At 42.5% G+C, this 19,983-nt stretch overlaps 1 protein-coding gene across 2 annotated transcripts in view; it reads right to left on the minus strand.

Annotated features, from left to right (window-relative positions):
• The window catches only part of LOC114645281 (ovochymase-2), a 60,003-nt gene that overhangs the window by 26,010 nt on the left and 14,010 nt on the right, over positions 1-19,983 (minus strand). For both annotated transcript variants that reach the window (XM_051922765.1, XM_051922764.1), the window contains exons 5-12: positions 19,586-19,734; positions 18,766-18,961; positions 18,136-18,165; positions 13,633-13,723; positions 8,319-8,452; positions 8,089-8,229; positions 3,929-4,059; positions 1,447-1,540 (exon numbers count right to left, since the gene is read on the minus strand). In XM_051922765.1, the coding sequence (XP_051778725.1) occupies positions 1,447-1,540; positions 3,929-4,059; positions 8,089-8,229; positions 8,319-8,452; positions 13,633-13,723; positions 18,136-18,165; positions 18,766-18,961; positions 19,586-19,734 (966 nt within the window). The remainder of the gene's footprint in view (positions 1-1,446; positions 1,541-3,928; positions 4,060-8,088; positions 8,230-8,318; positions 8,453-13,632; positions 13,724-18,135; positions 18,166-18,765; positions 18,962-19,585; positions 19,735-19,983) is intronic.

A 19,983-nucleotide genomic window follows, 5' to 3' on the forward strand; every position in this document is an offset into this window, starting at 1 on the left:
AACACAAGTACATTTTACTAATTCCAGTTATTCAATTTATTTTTGTTTTTGTACATTTCCATTTTATAAAGCATTGTTACATGGCAATATCAAACTGACAAGCTTAGAAAATATTCTCAAAATAATGTAACCATATTGTCTGCTGATTTAAGAATATCAGTGTGCTAAATAGTGGAAACAAGCCACATGCAGAGTGTAATTGCAGACCACAGTACCTATGAGGTCAGTCATGTGATGCCCCAACATCACAAAACACCCTCAAGATCAGCCACAGAATGGCCATCACATTAGGCTATGGTTAACATTAGGGCCCCGTTACACTGTGGTTAAGATTAGGGCTGCGGGAGGGTTATCTGACTTAAAGGGTATTTCGTGACTGACGTTGTGGGCATTACCTGACCTACGACATACGTATTGCAGGCTGCAGTTGGACTCTTCTCGAATTCATAACTCATATCTGTCTCAAACCCGCTTCATCAAATACACTGTGATGGGGATCCATGTCAGCAGCTTTAGGCACAAAGTCAGAATCAGCTGTGGACAGGGTGCCAGTCTATTAATGGGTCCACCAGTTTGGAATCACCAGTTACCCTGACCTGTCTTTGGGAATATTGGGAGGGCCGACAATTCCATACGGGCATGAGAAGCCATACCGCCTGTACCTCAAAATAGGCAATCCACCTGAAGTTAAGCGTGTATGGGCCCGGCCAGTACTTGGATGGGACAGCACTTAGGAAAAAGCTTGGGCTGCTTGGGAAGACATGTTGGTGAGGCCATCAGCAGCAGGGGGTGCATACCCTGTGTTCTGAATGTGGATCCTGATGCCCCAGTGCAGCGACACTGTGCTATAAACATGGCGCCGTCCTTTGGATGAGATGTAAAACCAAGGTCCTGACTCTCTGTGGTCATAAAAGATCCCTGGGCATCCTTTGTAAAGAGTTGGGTGTATCCCGAAGTCCAGGCTAAACTGCCCACCAAGGCCTGGTCATTATGCCCCCCTAATCATCCCCTATCTCTAATTAGCTAACTATCTCTCACCCATTAACCTCCTAACAGCTAATGTGTGGTGAGTGTACTGGAGCAAAAATGGCTGCCGTCGCATCATCCAGGTGGGTGCTGAACATCGGTGGTGGCTGCCCACTCTCTATGTAAAGTGAGAAAAGTGCTATCTAAATGTAATGTCTTCTTCTTCTTCTCCTTGGATATGGATATTTGAAACCAGGATGCTGAATTCTTAAGGCAACAGCACTAACCACTGTGCCACCATTATACAGAATTCAGTTTAGTAATCAAGTAATCGTTTGGATTAACTGAACAATAACAATGGAGTGAAAATTAGACCACACGGATGTCATTTTGGATTTTTAAATAAATGAAGTAACTCTTAACATCTGTCATTTCAGTAAATTGCTAACTTTTTTTTGACATTTGTCGACTAGACTTTACCTAGTTCTTGAGATTCTACTGCATCCCCGTAAACTTTCAGCGAGTCGTAGGTGCAGTCGTCCGAAGGCTCCAGTTCAAAATCCTCAAAGCTGAGCTGGGAACACAAAATTCAGGGGACAGTCAAAACTCATAGTGATCATTTTTGCTCATCTGGAAGAGTTTTTTTGTATTTTAAAGGGTTTGATTTTACTGTTTGAATAAACCCATCAAACACGCCAGAGTAGTCCCTTATCATGTGGGGGTGTTTTAGATGATCCCTCCATGATGATCCCTTCACAAATGCAAAGTAAAAAAATGATAAAAGATGAACAGAAGAACTCTCTGAGGACTAAAAAGAATTTATTTGGAAATAAACACAAAGGGCTACTTGAACAAGAAAGTGTGACATCCTTCGAGAAACCCAGGAGTGCAATTATCTGTAGATACACGCTTTTTATTAATACACTGGTAAGAGAAAGCGAGCGGCCTCAGGGGTGGTTGAAGAGCAGCACTGGGACCACCTGAGGAGGATTTTTAAAACTGAGGTGAATTCAAAAAGAAATTAGCTGGCTGTTTTGCTCATAAGTATTCCTTTGGTTATCCACTTGAAGATACTGGAGATCTCTCCAGTTTCACACGTCCAGAGTCCTTGTTTCAAATCCTGGGCCAGGATGCTGTCTGCATGGAGTTTTGGTGTTCGTGCCCCACATCCGACATTGTGTATGAATGTGTGTGCCCACCGAGGGACTGACGCCCTGTCCAGGGTTGGATCCCAGTGCTGCTGGGATGGTCATTGGTTCCTCATGACCCTGAACTATGTAAATGGGTTAGAAAACTGAAGGATATGGAAGCCTGAAAGTGAACAACACCCCATCTTTAAGTGGTATCCTTACATTATTTTATATTTTTCCATACACTGGGTGAAATGAGAAATCAAGCAAAATGACACCTTCTGTTGGCTCACTAAAAAGATTACGATATGCAAGCTTTCAAGGCAACTCAGGCTCCTTCTTCAGACAAAGATGTAATCTTACATTTTACATCTTGCCTGAAGAAGGGGCCTGAGTTGCCTCAAAAGCTTGCATATCGTAATCTTTTTAGTTAGCCAATAAAAGGTGTCATTTTGCTTGACTTCTCATTACATCCATAATAGCTAACACGGTACAACACCCTACTACTCCACACACTCGGGAAACTCCTAAAGCCTGGAAGCTAAGAAATATTATCCCATTGTATAAAAAGGCGATCGGGCTGATCCAAGTAACTACAGGCCAGTGAGTTTAACATGCAACACAGGAAGTGAATCTTTCTTAAGGAAAAGCAGCACAGCAGCACATGGCAAGACCAGGAGTTTTAGGAGCCAATCAGCATACGTTTAGACGAGGGCGGTCGTATTTTACTAACATGTCAGAATTCAATGAAGAAGCAACAACAATTAATGACCAGTAAGGTGCATACAGTATAATATTATTTAGTTATATTTTCAGAAAGGCATTGAGGGGTTAGGCATCAAACTAAAATATGGGAGAATTTAGGGTGCTGTATAAAAGTGGGAACAACATTGGCTTAAACGGCAGGAATAAAGGGATACGCTGTGGGAAACATTCACAGAGTTGGGTGATGGTAAAAGTGGTGTCACTCCGGAGTCGGTGCTGGGGCCGAGGGTCTTTTTAATATACATAAACAATCTGGACAAGAATATCGCAAGTAATCTGGTCAAATTTGCAGTTGTGGAAGGACAGATACAGTATAATGTTGAATCAGCTGATTCATTACAGCATACAGGACTGGGCTGATTTGTGGTAAACGAAATTTAATGTCAGTAAATGTAAAGTATTGAATGTAGGAAGTAAAAATTTGACTGAATACACCATGGGAGGTCTGAAATTTGAATATAGCCATTGTGAGAAGGGCCGAGGAGACACAATGCACATCTAGACAGTGTTCAGAAGTAATGGAAAAGCTAACAAGTCACGATGTGTGGGGTACAAGTCAAGTTATATGACACACTAGTGAGGCCTCTCCTGGAGGTCTCTGTTAAATTTATGTCTCCAGTTTACTGAAGCGACTTTGCAGTGCTAGAGAAGGTGCAGAGAAGAGCGACTGGGCTGATTCTGGGGACTGCAGGAGGAGGAAAGATCAAAGAAGCTGAGCCTTTTCAGTTTAAGCAAAGAGATATTAAAAGCGGTTGTGACTGAAATGATTTAAAACAGTGGATCCCAGATGTTACTTTAAATTAAACTCACAGGGACACCGCTGGAAACTTATGAAGGACAAGTTTCATATCATTTGTACGAACTTTACTACACTGTGCCAAGATAGCAAAGTTTTCACATTCTTTCCTTGAAATTCTTACTTGGTTGGCACTTTTCACTCCCATCTTTTGTTCATTTTAGAAAGACATTTTTCTGTCTTCATTTCATTTTCCAAAAGTTTTAAAAAATAATGAAAGAAAGCAGAAATCAGTTACACATGTGGCTGACACTTGACCAAGTGGCAGTACCTTGATGATGTGGTCCTTGGGAGCTTGGATAATCCAGTGGCAGTGCGACCTCGACTCATACAGCCTTGGGTAGTGCAGGGTCTGAATGGTGCCTTCCGTCAAGAGCACAGCGACTGATCCACAGCCAGAATCTGCAGATTGATGGAAGCACACAGCATGTCTGAGCATTAACTTACCAACTCATAATCGCTCATGTCAGGGTGGTATGTACTAACAACTAAAATATGCACTTTAAATAAAGTGAAAGGTTGTCGGTTTGTGAAGGAGTGTTCAGTACAGACACATTAGGAGTCAAGCGATTAAGTAACCCAATAGTGATAATGAACTCTACAGGCCTATGGGTGTACTAATTACAAGGTGGGCACCAACATAAGGAGAGCCCAACTGCCGGTGCCAGGGCTGGGAGAGTTTCCTCCAAACCATTAGATGACTACTCCATTAAACTGCTTTTTGTCCTGCTGTACTTTTCAGAATGGATACCTTGGACCACCAGAAATATCTCTGAGGAGAGGCCTCTGTACTTTGAAAGTGTGTTTCTAACCCCATAAGGGTTTGAAGGCCACTTTTTAGCACTGTTTCACTAAACTTAGAGTCAAGGAGCGATTTGAGGCAGTGGCTGGACTGGCATAGAGGTAGAGAAGCGATAAGGAGAGGGTTTGGGATATGGCTGGGAAAGCTACTGGCGCTTGTGGCGTTTGGTTAGTTGGCAAGTGGATGTACCACCACATTTGATAAACAGCAACTCAAACCATGTAGCAAGGCCCAGCCAGATTTGGTCAGGTCTTATGTGTGTTTGATGCTTTAACAGTCTCTTTCTCATGTCCTTGGGGCTTCATTTGCCCACTTGTTGTGTGGACATTAGGTGTTCCTTGAGTACATGTCAACTGGACAGCATGACAGTGTGCCCTACGATATCTTACCATGTGGCCATCCAGGGTTGGTTTCTTCCTTCTGACAGATGCTGCTGAGATGGCCTCCACCTCTGCACGTCCCCATAATGGGCACGTCAGCTCAAAAAGTGGCTTGGACGAGTGGATAAAATAACCAGAGCAAACACACTAGAATGTGAGGAGAAGGTGCAAACCCTACAGAGACAGGCAGTTATACCGACCTCACACCCATCTGGTGGCACCACTGCTGTGCCTAATGGCTCATTGCCTTTCACAATTGAATAGATCTCTTAAAATGAGAAAGTACAACAACCTGAGATAAGATTTTATCTGCCAAGTTATGCTTGGACTTGCTCCGTTTATATTTTTTTACACAAATCTCATTATAATGCCCTGTTTTTGTGACATACAGTAGCACAGTTTTGAATTCAAATAATGTTACAATGCATAACCAAGAAGTGGAGAAGTTGCACCTGCCCACATACAGGCCAGCATTTGGCCCTTATTTTGTTAAGTTGTCCGATCTTCTGTAAATGTAAACCGGCCTGAAACATCAGTAAGAGCAATGCGTTCAAAAGGAAGATGTCACTTTTACTGTAAGAACTCTTCTGGAAGAGTAGGTAGAAAGAGCAACTGAATTAACGTACATAACTAGGACCTCACACCATTTATACCCTAAAGTAGAATATCGATACGCTACCATTCTGTGCCAAATGCATTCAGCTATCATTTCTCCATTGAAAGTGGACAGCGATCTCATGCTGTCCTTTTATCACAGTGTGATCCAGTCTGTTATCACTTTCAGCTCCATTGCCTGGTCTAGTGGCCTGACAAATACAGATCTGAAAAAAGCTCCAGTAGGTTACCAGACATGAAGCCAAAATTAGCGGAGCCGACTTGTTAAGTTTATGCCAGAGGGTGATGATGAACAAACTGGAAATCATCTCAGCTGTGGCAGACCACCATTCCGAGTGCTCCAGGATATTGTGGAAGCAACCCCCGAGGAAGACAGGAGTTGTTAATCAAATCAGTCTTTATTCAGGCACCGGTGAGTATACAGTATATGGATTCATGGGTTGCAAGGCAGAAGAGCAGAGCTCCCCTTTTTCAGTTGGCTTTTTTATATCTTCTCCCTCCCCCTTCCCCTTACTTATAAAACAGCATAGTATCGTTTAGCTAAGCATTTCATCTTCCATTGCGCAAATCGGTCAACCGTTTCTGTTTTGTGTATGTGTCATATGGGGCACTAAAGAAAGAAAGGTCATCTTTCCAGTGTTTAACATACGCGTTCCTAAAGAATAAGTTGTCGTAGGTCAGCTTACTGCACCCTGTCTTATGACAGATGCCTGTATGAATAACCTGCCGTTATAGCAAAATGGCGGAGTGGTGACTCTGAGGCTAGGGATCTGCACTGGCAATCAGAAGCTTACCAGTTCGAAGCCCATAAATACCAAAAGTGACTCTGCTACATTAGGCTTTTGAGCAAGGCCCTTAACCTGCAATTGCTCCGTCCTGGGTATGACATTAATCTATATACAGCCCTGCATGTAGGCCCTGCAGGGAAAAAACTTGGGGGTTAGTGGCACTCCAGCCAACCATAAAAATCATACAGGATATATGGTATATACGAGGGGGGACCCAAAAATAACCGGAATTTTGTTGTTGTTAGGTTGGTACTTGTAGTATGTGGTTGGGCCGCTAGGGCGATCTAGTTACACTCCTCATAAGTCAGTCTGCCAAGTGCCATCAATCTGGAAGGTTGTGCTTGTGTTCAGTGAATTTTTTTGTAAAAGTAGTTTTGTGCAAGCGTCGTTTTTTTACGATGGTCGATTGTCGTGAGCAATGCGCAGCAGTGAAATTTTGTTTTCTTCTTGAAAAAAGTGTTGCAGAAACTATTGTTATTGAAACGGTATGACAACCCTGAACCACCCACCCTTCTCACCAGATTTAGCTCCGTGTGATTTCTTTTTGTTCCCTCGGATGAAAAAAGACTTGAAAGGAAGGCGTTTTGCTGACGTCGAAGAGGTAAAACAAGAAACGACCAGAACATTAATGGGCATTACTTCAGACGAATTTAAAAAATGTTTCGAACAATAGAACAAACGGTTAGATAAGTGTATTTCCGCCAATGGAGAGTACTTTGAAGGAGACTAATTGTAGTTTGTACAGAAAATTAAATTAAACACATTTTAAAAATATTTCCGGTTATTTTTGGGTCCCCCCTTGTATATATGGTATAGGGTATAGGAATCATACTGTTCCTATAATTGAGGGCTGGCCTCGGTACGACAGGCTGGTGTAAGAAATACGGTGAGATAAAGTCCAAACGACAGTAGACACGATCAGATGTCTGGCCACGGGAGGTGCCGCTATTAACTCTCCAGTGGTACAACTTTGCTTTTGTAAACTCTCCTTTCCAAATATCGAAGTAAGGATTAACTTCAAACGTAATCTAAATATAGAAAGTACTTTAATTCCTGTTGCTGTGGTCTTTAAACAAAATTAAATACATACACTAAGTCACAACGTTACATACAAATACACCTTTTAAATACTCTGCCCGTGTAAGTTTAACAAAATTTTGAACCTCTTTATATCAAATTATCTATAATAGACTCACTTTTCCACAAGGGCGCACAGCATTAATGGCTCAAGTGATAGGAGAAAAGGACAAACTATTCTCACAACGTGCAGCAAGTAAACAAAGGAACGAATGACGTACGAAGCCTGAACTACCACCCGGAAATATGGAAAAGAAACGCTCTACAAGTGTTTCTAATATTCTGCCATTAGAGGTCACAGTGTAACCTGACAAAGGACTTTCTGACAGTTCCACTCCATCTGAACTAGTGTGGTGCTTCTAACCTCTCTCTATAGCAAAACAGCTTTGTCAGCTTTTAACCCTGAGTAGCTTGCAAGCAGTTCATTTTTCTTTCACAATATCCTTTCTCCCCCACTGAAACGCAGCTTTATAACAAAAAAAAACATCACAAGTAGCAAAGCATTAAGCAGGCCGGTGCCACCATTAAGGCCAATTAGGAATTCACCTAGGGTGCAGATCATGGGGGTTAGCTACCGAACAGTCGGTTGGCGCAGTAATAAGTTTGGCTTAGGGGGCAAGTAACCAGCACTGGTGTTAAGGTTGTAGAGACGTATTTAGCTAAGTATGGTCAATATGTCCGGGCGAGACTTTTTGCTTTTGTCTGCAGTATATGGATACAAGTTTTTGTGTAAACATGGCTAAGTAAAAAGACATAAACCTGAATATACCTGCTTGAGAATGTGGCGCCACAGCCTTGAAGGTCAAAGAGAATCCTGTCCTTGATTCACTAAAGTCAGATGTGAACTTCAAGAAGACTTTATTTGATTCAATGAGCATGGGCAGAGGATTATTCCTGCCACAAAACTGCCCTGCAATAGCAAATCAAGACATGCTTAAGAGGAACTCATATGAGATATGGAACAGTAAAATGAACGTTTAAGGTGGTACGTGTGTTTACCAATCAATATGTTGTTGCTAGTTAAGATCATTAGAGAGTCAGCGCTGCAAGTAGCCTCTGCTTCCAGGTCAAATTTCGAAAACTCCAGCAGTATATGCTTGCCATCTGGAACATTTATAGACCAGACACACATTCTGGAACGAAGAGAAAAACAGCAGCAGTAAGACGCATTTTCTTTAAATGTTAAACAGTAGCAGGAACAAATAATGTATAAACCTACCATAGCTTTGTCACCCCCACTTAATCCAATTCAGGGGGTGTCTGAGGCTATCTGAGCCTCCTTGGGCACACAGGTTCTACCAGTCGATCACAGGGTCTACAAACACACATGCAGGCCCAATGTGGAATCACCAACACACCTAACCTGCATGTCTGTTTGGACCAGCAAGGAAACTCATGGAGGCACAGGGAGATACATGCAGACCCCACAAAGACAAAGACAGGGTGAGCGGCTCAAGCCAAGGACACTGGATCCACGGGGCAGTAGTGCTACCCAAAGTGCCACTGTGCAGTCCATTTTCAAATGACACTTTAATTTATGGAATTCAGCAGGCAGAGTGCCTTTATGAATCAGGAATTGGAGTTCTTCAAACTCCCCACTGTGATGCACCATGTGACGCTGATCACGTCACGTGACCTGTTTGTGTTCCTGTAACTTGAAAGAGTGTACCACACAAGTGTACACGTACAGTCAATACAGGGTGGTGTGGTGGTTAAGGCTTTGGACTTCAAATCCTGCTACTGACTATCTGACCCTGTGTGACCATCAGCACGTCACCTCACCTGTCTGTACTCCAACTGGGGTGGGGGGAGAGAATCAAAATTGTATCTCAGATGTTGTAAGTCACCTTAAATAATGGAGACAGCCAAATAATAAGTGCAGGGAAAACTTGGGGGTTGGCGGCAGGACTGGCACTCCAGCCACCATAAAAAACCTTACACTGTTCCAGTGTGGTGCTGAGGTGCCACCCACTGCACTCGGGTCCCAATCCAGATGGTTCATTGTGTGGTGGGTGCAGCAACGTGCTATCAGCGGATGTCCCCAACCAAGTAACACAGTAAGTATGCTGTATAGAATAAATGAAACTTGATAGTTCTTACGTAATCAACAAAATGAACATGTTCAAATTATGGAAAGTATTTCATACCTAAAGCAAAAATGCTTTGAATGCGAGTAAAAATGTTAATAATAATAAAAAAAAAGAAGTAGAATAATCCAAATAAGCGGCTATATTTATAAACAACTAATAGAGTAAGTCGAACAGGCAGAGTGGTGGGGTGGCTAACACACGGGACCTCAAGGCCTGCCAAAGGTGCGGGTTCAACTCCCTCCTCCGACTGACTTTGTGACCACCTAACCTGTCTGTACTCCTACTGGACATACGTGTACTGCAGTCTAAACACGTCGTAGATAAAGGCGAGCTGTGAAATCCAAGTAATCAACGTGGACCTCCGTGGTAACATTTGCAGTGCAGTGTGTCCTTGTCTCTTTTACAAGTACAGGACTCGTAAACGCAGTGCTAATGTGTGTGATGTGCCCTCTGTTGGACAGCAGAGATACAGCAATCAGACAGACACACAGACACTTGACCCATCACTCCTATTTTGGCTTCCTGTCAGTCTTACAATTGATTTTAAAACTTTATTGCACACTTTTAAGTGTTTAAATGGTCTGGCCCCAGCTTATCTGTCTGACCCCTTCTCGATCCCTGTGATCATCTGACCAGTGGCTACTGGCCTTACCACGAACAAGGTGAAAGAAATGGGGGGTTGAGCTTTTGTGATGGCCGCTTGTCAAGTTTTAAATCTTCACTGAAAACACATTCCTTCTCCCTGGCTTTTAGTTGCTCATGATGTGTTTTTTATGTGCTGCTAATTGTTATTTGTCAATTGTTTACGTTTACTTCTTTTTATTAACTTTCATTCATCAGTCTTTGACTTTATGTATCTGTTTTCATGTGTAGCACTGCAGTGCCCTTAAATGTTCTTTATAAATAAATTTTGACTTGACTTTATGAAGGTGGATGGGGTCTCAGCTAGTCCTATTAGTGCTTGGCACAAGGACGGACACCAGGCCACCATAACACCCACTGGCACCTCATAGACCACAGTATATGAAACGAGTCAATGTGAAAAGAGATTTAATATTAAACGTGGGGCAAGTTACAGTCGTGCTCAAGCCCCCTGCTTAGAACCTAAAAACTCATCTCTTTAGAAAGACATTTTGTTAAAGTATTTTTATAGACTCTTATTTTTGACCCTGTAGCACTTTGAGATTGCTAAAATATAAAGTGCAATACAAATAAAATTTATTATTATTATTATTATTATAGAACTTAGAAATACAAGCGCACACTGGATGAAGGCTGACCTGCAAAGTTCTTGGATTTGGAACCTTCGTTTTTTGGCAAAGAAATAACTTTGACCACTTATTTAATTTATAATTGCATTCTCTTCTCTACTTGCTGTTTATTAGCATATTATCATTATTAACAGTAACTGATATTCAAACATTCCAGCCTACTGTGAGCCAAAAGTTGATTAAATATTTATTTGAAAACTAGCTGTGTAAGGCCATACTGTAAAAAGCCCGGGGTCCTAGAAAATATTGAAATCATCAAAAAAAAAATAATTGAAATGTAGAGATGTCAGGTAATTGAAAGGAACTACTCAGGGCGTCTCTCTCCTAGGAGGTTTGGTTTTGCTGACAAGTTTGCATTGCTTGTGTATTAGCAGCTAAGCGACTTTGTCTTTCTTTTGAGGTTTCTTTTTTCTGATGTGCTGGCCTCGCTTGTGTATCCTCGGAGGTGAAGCCCTTACCCCAACTCCACCTCTCACTTCTTGGCCGGACAGACAGACACACACACTTCCACACATAGACGTTTATATATAAGATATGAGATGAGTTGAGATGATATAATATGAGATGACATGACATGAGATATGGGGCGGCACGGTGGCGCAGTGGTAGCGCTGCTGCCTCGCAGTTAGGAGACCCAGGTTCGCTTCCCGGGTCCTTCCTGCGTGGAGTTTGCATGTTCTCCCCGTGTCTGCGTGGGTTTCCTCCGGGCGCTCCGGTTTCTTCCCACAGTCCAAAGACATGCAGGTTAGGTGGATTGGCGATTCTAAATTGGCCCTAGTGTGTGCTTGGTGTGTGGGTGTGTTTGTGTGTGTCCTGCGGTGGGTTGGCACCCTGCCCGGGATTGTTTCCTGCCTTGTGCCCTGTGTTGGCTGGGATTGGCTCCAGCAGACCCCCGTGACCCTGTGTTCGGATTCAGCGGGTTGGAAAATGGATGGATGGATGACATGAGATGACATGACATGACATGATATGAGATGACATGACATGACATGATATGATATGCTATGACATGAGATGAGATGATATTCAAACATCAGCCTGGTCAGCCTTGGCTAATGAGTTTCTTTTCATCACCTCACTGTTCCTTGTTTTCTATTTCTGTATTTTTTTATACTGAAGGATTCTTCACAGTAAACATTTTGCCACAAAGTCCACACTACTTTCACTTACTGAGACATGCTTATTCTGTGCTGATACAACCTTTAATAATCATACCAGAAAAATAATTTTGCAAATAATAAAATTAGCAGATCTTTTCTGACAAGTTTAACTTGGAGCTTTGCTCTTTTCCTAGTAGCTAAGATGAATGTCATTTCTCTTGTGTGCTCTTCGGTTTGGAGCTCTTCACTTGAGGTGACACTTGATGTAAGGCAGTCCACAAGCTGACGTTTCGCAGTTATGTTTGAACTCTTGGAATAAAAGCATGTGCTAAGTGAAGGAACCGAAACATAAAATGTAATGCAAATATAAGCTGAACATTTCACCAGCCTGCTTTGCTACCAGCAGGGGGCACCATTAAATCATCTTTGCAGTCGCACTCCCTCTGGAATCACACAAAAACATCTGAACGGGTGAAAGTCCTCCCTGCTTGAATATCTCAATTAAATGGAAAATGTCAGGGTCCAGTGACCTGAATGTGTGATTTGATTTTGTATTCTCGCAGATGTAATGGGATCTCTGGTAAAACAGAATTCTAGACCAACTTTCCAGTTCAGGTACTGTTTATTTATTTGTTAAAAACTGCTAATAAATGATTACATGTGCCCTGCGATTTTCTATGCTTAGAAAACATCCTAAAGCAATCCTTTATTATGTGCCACCCCCTAACATTTTCAAAAAGGGGCTACCATCAGTTCCCTGCTGCGTAACCAGAGTTCAACAAACTGTGTGGCCTTAATGACACTTTGGACCTGGGACCACCATCAGTGCAGAGTGAGTCACCTGACGCTGCCTAAGTGGACCTCAACAGAGGCTTTATTTGGATTTTACTGACGTTTGTGACTAGTAGGAGGCGTATTGTAAATTGTGAGTGATATGCTTGTAGTTTCATATATTTGTTTTTTTTAATGATGCAAGTTACACCTGAATATGCCAGCCTAACTCCTTGAGACAGCGGCCACAAGCAATTTGCTTTTATACCATCAGCTGACCCCCACAAAAGTCTCTTTGCTGCCTCATTGATTTTATTTATTTATGGTTACAGTTCTGTAATTGCTGTGAGAATGAATCATAGCAACATAGCCCCACATAATGCGGGCTCTGGGGGGACAGGAATGCCGTCGTCGATGTGGAGAGTACGTATGCCTATTAGCCACCCTTGCATCAGTTCAGTGCCATTGTGGTCAGGCGTTTTATTTTTAAATTGTTTCATTGTGTCTGTTTATACCTCAGCTTAGACCTAAAGTGACGCTCATCGTTCAGCCTGCACTTGCTACACTGCAGGGTCTGGAGGGGACAAAGGGAGCCTTACTGTATGAGACTAAAGTGAATACCTGGAAATGCAATCAGCTTTAAAACTGTGAGCGTTTATGATGGGCTGGAGCTTTTAAACGTGTGGTGTGCCGCTGATTTTACGCACTGCAGCTCAGTGTTGGATTAACTCTGGAGGTACAAAGTGCGCACATCTCACTTGGGTGTGTTTGAGGAGAGTGACAGATACTAATAGCTCTGTCTTTTTCAACACTCTGAAGCCCACCTAATCCAATTCAGAGACGCAGGGGGCTGGAGCGCTGGCACAGGTCCCATTAAGAGCCAAACCTGCATACTGTGCCAGGGCCCACACCCACAGAGGGCCAATGTAGCATGGCCAGTTTCACCTTTTCAATAATATAATCCTGAAATTATCAAAAAAAAATCCAAAAATAAAAAGTTCAAAGTTTAGAGTTATTGTACATCTGTGCCACAAAGGAATAACAAGGTGATCCTGTCCCAAAAATGGCTGGTATCACTTACTCATTGTTTCCATAGTGCTGCTGTGGTGCGCCAGGGTAGTCGATGTGTCCCGCTGTTCCTGTAAGCCCACCATCCACGGAACTGCACAGCTCTAAATGGCAAATAAGGGGAGAAAAGTCGGCTTTAAAATGAGAGCTGATTTCACTTAAAGGTCTGTGTACCTGGCAGAATGGGATGTGTTTGGAGTCTGCTTCTCACAGGGGTGGTCCCCCAGGATTCTGACTTTGTGCCTCATTTAAAATGAGAGATTCTTACTGACTGATCTGTTGGCTGACTTTATTTTGTGCTGTGTTCACTGTTTCTGTTACTTTTGCTTTGCCAGTTAAATGGAGTTGCCCCGCTTGAACCCCAACACTTTTCCTGGCTTTTTACAGTCTCTCTATCCATTGCAATATATAGATTTAATAGATCTTACTCTATGCCTTTAATTTTAGTTAGTAGTCCTTTGTTAGTGTAGTTTGTACTAAGCTAGCTTCTCTAGTATATTTAAGTGTGCAAAATCACTTGATTATTTTGAGTAATTTAATTAATCCATATGTCACTTCAACCAGAAAAGAGGTTACTGATGTAGTCTGGTACAAAACCTTTTAAAGCTTTATTGGGTTAGGCACTGGAGAGTGCTGATGGGTTGCATATTAATCAGACATGCAAATAGGAATTTCGCTGTACACGACTACAGCTGACAGACAGACAGATAGGTAGATATACCGTATATACTCACATTGAAGTTCTCCTGCGTATAAGTTGGGGCTTGATTTTACCGTATTAATTTACATTATTTTATAATGTCGGTCATATAAGTCGAAAGTGGAAAACTGACACTGTTGGTCCAAGAGATTATGATATGCTAACATCCACCTGAGAGTGAAACCACGGAGCACACAGCCATTTTTTAAACTATGTATTGTGCCTGCGTGACCACACGGTAATACCTGAACTATTCTGAAGTTTCGTTTGCACTGTTTTGTGTTTTTTGTATCTCACACCCTCATACACCTTTATTGGAAGAGCATCCCTTATCTACGATGAAGCGTTCGATCAGAAGAAAATATGAAGATGGTCTTAAATTAAATGTCGTTGAAGTGCCAAAAGAAATTGGTAACTGCGCTGCTGCAACAAAATTCGATGTGTCTGAGAAACTGGTGTGAGACCGGAGGAGGAAAGAAGATGTGAAAAAAAAATCTAAGTGTCATATTTTTGAAAGGGCATGCAAGTCGGGGCCTGATTTTATGATTGATTTTTCGGGTTTCAAGACCTGACTTATTCGTGAGTATATACGATAGATAGATAGATAGATAGATAGATAGATAGATAGATAGATAGATAGATAGATAGATAGATAGATAGATAGATAGATAGATAGATAGATAGATAGATAGAAAAGGCACTATATGGGATAGATGGGCGTTATATACAGATGGCATATCGCTGTTGGTATAAAGGAGCCCCAGTAGCAGCCTTTGACAGACTTCTACTGAACAGTTTGTTGGCTCAGAGTACTCGGTGTTGCAGAGAGGATGTGCAGCATTGTTCATAATGGCACTCGGTTTTATTTCCATGCCCTTCTTTGCTGTATTCAGCTCTGCTGGACCCTGGCACCTACTGGTGTTCATTCCCATGGAGATCATCATTTGTCCGGGTGTAATTATATTGATCATATTGAACCTCATGTTATGCAACCTTCACCAAATTTGAACAATTCATTGGTTCACTTTTGTAAATTTACAAAGATCTTGTGTTGTGTGAAGGAGGCCTACATAAAATAAAAATTAATTGCTAGATTACATTGCTGATGTTCTTAGCTGTCCACACTATTTTGTTCATCCAAACTAAAAAGACGTAGTCTGAAAATCAGCAGCCTTTCACTCCAGGGCTAGCCTTGCTGTACAGGCTTCTGGTTTGTTCTTATGTTCATTTTTAAAATGTCTGATGCAGGGCCAGACAGGGTAGCTTTCACTTCTCAAGTATTCCTTTGCTCTTTAGGAGGTCCTACGGCACATTAGCATGTATCAAAAAGTGCATAACATTTGTCAAATGTAACAGCTTAACAGAAAGCGCAGTTAACGGTATCTTTAAATATCTGGTTTGATGATACTGCATTCAGTGTGGTTAGGACTAAGCAGGAGAAGCTCCCCTGTCCTGTGAGTTCCCAATATGTATTTTTAATTTTGCATTTTTTGTTTATCTTTTTTAATCTGAGGGTCAAAAATTGCAAAGCATTATTTATATGCCAAAAGCTTCTGTTTCCATTATAATATCTCATACTCCCCATAGATCTGTACTGGAATAAATTAGGTTTGTAAAATTAATGCATTTACAGTGGTGGATTATAAATAATCTGGCACCAAGTTGTGTCCTTTTCAAAAAGGACTTGACAAAGGGGGGCCTGGCAAGTAAGAAGATGCCATGTGCAGGGACACCACCAGGTTGGCGCAGAGCAGCTGCAAGTCACACAACAGACTCCCATACTAGGAGCCATACCCGCCGTCACAGAGGCCATGCAGATGCCAGTATGGAAATGCAGGAGCTGCCAGAGGGCGGTACATCCTATAGGTTAGGTGGTTGTTGGGTAGCAGGGAGGGGCATCAGCCCCAGTCAGAAAGAAACATGGTCTGAGAGTGTGCCATATTTTCCAAGGTGCTAGAGGACTAGCAGCCCAGCAAGTGACAGAGATGTCTGATCTTTTATTAGGATGGAGAGCAAAGTGGAGACAGGAAACCTCCTGGCCTGTAATGGGTGATACGTGGATTGAAAGATGAGACTGTAAAGCATTTTTGAAGGTGAGGAACTCCCAAACCTCCATCTTGTCAGAGGGCAGGACATGAGAGAGACTGGCGAGATTTGGACCAAATTCTCTCTTTTAAAGCAGGCAGCTGAAAGGCTACCAGAGAGAATCTCCCTTTAAAGGTAACTGGGAGACCAGGATGAGGCGAGGAACATCAACAGCTGCTGGTTAGAGTTAAATCCCTGGGGAAAGAGCAGAGCTCTGGGGGCTCGCTGGAAGTGACACTAGGATGAGGCTTAAAGGAACCTCATGGCTGTGGAGTCAGGAATCAGAAGGGCAGTTTGGGTCAGGGCTCAACGGCCTGGTGAATGAAGTTTGAGCTGAGACACAGACATGGAGAGTGTTTCTGGAGATGAGAATGGAAGTTTTGCTTTAGTGCAGAAGTGGACATGAAAACCAACCTGATAGCCAGGGGTGAGGCATCAGGAGTCTGCAGGGCTGTCCTTTGTGTTTGAACTCTTTTCATCTCACCTTGTGCTTTATACTGAACTGGCTGTGCCACCCGTCTAAGAGGGGCTGAAATCTAAATAACCAATGCTGACCTCAGAGTTAACATTTGCAGTGCATATGTCTATGTGATATGTCATTTGGTATGGGATTCGTAAAAGCAGTTGTAGTGTTTGTGGTGCACCATCTCTTGGAATGACAAGTGCAATGCATTTTATTACTAAAATATTTGTGATGTGCAATATTTTGGAAAGACAGAAACATACCGTAGCATCCGGGTGAACACACAGACACTTGTCCTTACACCATTTTTGACCTCCTTGATGTTACTCTACATGTGAAATTTGCCATAAAGGTCTTCTCTTAAAACACTCAACTGACAAAGTTCAAAAGTACTCGCCCCCTTGGATGTTTTCACATTTTAACGCTATACAACATTGAATCAGAGTGAATGTGATTTGTTTGTCTCAGTGACATCAATGGGTTAAAACTGCACATTTTTAAAATTATTACAAAAACAAGTGATCCGCCTAACATGCCAGTTCATTTTTTCAGTGTAGCATTGTGTGAAGCTGGAGCCTACCCCAACAGCATCAGAGATCGGTCTGGTGCCATCACTGGTCACACACACCCCGACACTCCTGGTAAATTTATAATGGCCATTCCAGGCTTGATATTTAGCTGGAGCAGGAGGCTTGAATTCTCCGAGAAATCCATCACAAAGACGGGCAGAATGTGCAGAGCCCAACACAGATAGTGGAGGGGGCTCGGACTGAACCTGCGATCGTACCGCCGTGTGAAGCAGTGCTCATCGCTGGGCCGCCCGACTACTAACTAAATGGAGGCCACTTTCTAACTTTCTCTAATTGCACAACATTACTGGCCAGGAAGCCAAAGCTAAATCTGAAACGGGGCGGGGGGGGGGCGAAAGCCTCTGGTTATTGTCAGTCTCCACAAAAGGGCCATTCACATGCTTGACCTGGTAGACCCACAGAATGTGCTGACTGCAAAGCAAAGTTAACAATGCCCTCCGTGTCCCTCTATCCACAAACTTTCTGCTCTAGAAATTAAACTGAATAAGCCAGCAAGGAACTGGTGTGTGTAAAATTAGTCACACAGGCCTCACGTAGAGCGCGCCCTTCATGCCACTCGTAGAAAGCGAGCATGGCAGTTGTAGCAAGTCAGCAAATGTCCGTTACAACCTAATAACATTTTCTTTGTTATGCTTTTGGAAGAAGTACAAGAATGTTGAGAAACAGAACATTTCTTACTTGATGCTGACTTCCTTTGATTCTCAGTCCCTGTATATGATGAAAAAACAAAGATGCATAAAATGGAGATGGCATGGACGAGCATAGTATTCATTCCATGATTTTATTAAATATAGCTTCAGAAAAATAAATAAATAAATAAATAAGCAGACCATAAAGTTGCTCAAACTGGCTGTTAAGTTCTCCCTTTCCTTCCAGTCTTCCACTCCTTCGCCGCATCACTTGTACCCAGCATGGCCAGCGGGAGCGGACGCCTGCTACGGCAGCATAGCCAAAGGCAGGAACCACTCCTGGACGGGATGCCAGTCTCTCACATGCCAGGCAAATGCACACTCCCATACTAGTTGAGTTTTATCAAATCATCAGCCAGTATGGAATAGTCTATAAAATGTAGCAGGAAGACAACAGGCACCAGGGAAGAACATCTAGAGGCCATACAGAAGCCATGCCAGGCCAGAATAATGCCAGGTGCTGGGAGGTGGAAATGCTATATGCTACTCTAAAATGGCCACTACCCAGTCTTTCAATGTTTAAATCCAAATTTAGCTCAATTTGCTTGTTTAATATTAAATTGAATACAAAAAAGCTTATAAACTAGAGAGGTGTCATATCTGCATGGATCACGTTTACCTTGATTTAGGATTTCATAAATCCAGGTTAAGAATAACTTGAGGTCGGTAAAGACTCCTGGAGATCCTTGTTTTATCTTCGGTTTGGCTGCATTATTCGCCCACTCACGAGCACAGCCCATACCCCATGATGTGATGCCAGCAAGTACCAGTGCGCCCGTTTCCCTCGGGCAAACAATGGGGCCTCCAGAATCTCCCTGAGTAAGAAAACAAGCAAAAGCGTGACTAAGAAACACTCTAGTGTCGTTTGGTTGTTTTTAACATTACATGGGAGAGAGACTTTAATCTTTCTTGTAAACATTTACATTTTTTTTCCAAATATATAAGCATATCGACAGTTAACTGTCCGTCGACAGGGACAGCCGACCAGTTCACTATCAGGTTTTATTGAGAATAACTCACTTAGCAAGGAGCTGACTATCTGACTAATTAATGAATGAAGTAGACCTACAAACTTACATTTAAATGATCAATAATTGGAGCAACAACATAAATAAACGTCTTTCCATAATGCAAAGCTAAAAAGCTGACTTTGACTCATTTACTCTAAACCTCTATATTGATTAATTTACTTTCCCTAATTCTCCCATACCATTGTGAGCTCTGACCTCGAGGTAGACCATGCGGGTAGAAGCTAGAAGGGGCAGAAGAGCTCCTCGATTTAGAAATGGCTCTGCACCACGGGCAGATAAGGCTGAAAAGGCCAGCAGTTTCTCACTAAGACCCAGACTCGATTATCCACACAGTTAAACTTAGGTCTCGATGTCGACAGGCCGCTGATATAGTAAAGTCCACACAGGCTGTTCATTGACGGCACCTACCTGGCAAGCATCTTTACCTCCTTCTTCAAAGCCAGCGCAAAACACCGTGTGTCCCTTTGACTTCCTCAGAGTCGACAGCACACTGCCGCACCTTTTGTCCTCAAGCTTTGCCAACTGGACCTCATGTAACTTCGTGGGAAGTGGTCCATCTGCAGTAATGTGAAGAAAGGAAAGCAGCGAAGGGAACTTTTGGTGTAATACAATACATCAACGTGAGAGTTCAGCTGCTTCCTGCTTCAGTATTTCTCTAAAATGCAAATCACTAAAGCAAATCAAAGGGCACAAAGGAAGGCACTCGCCAAGCAAACCAGTGAACGATCCATAACACATACGCCTTCCACCATTTGTGAACAGTCAAGGAATTGAAGATGTGCATGTAAAACCTTACATACTAGACA

This window comes from Erpetoichthys calabaricus, chromosome 2 (genome assembly GCF_900747795.2).
Source record: "Erpetoichthys calabaricus chromosome 2, fErpCal1.3, whole genome shotgun sequence".
NCBI classification, from domain to species: domain Eukaryota; kingdom Metazoa; phylum Chordata; class Cladistia; order Polypteriformes; family Polypteridae; genus Erpetoichthys; species Erpetoichthys calabaricus.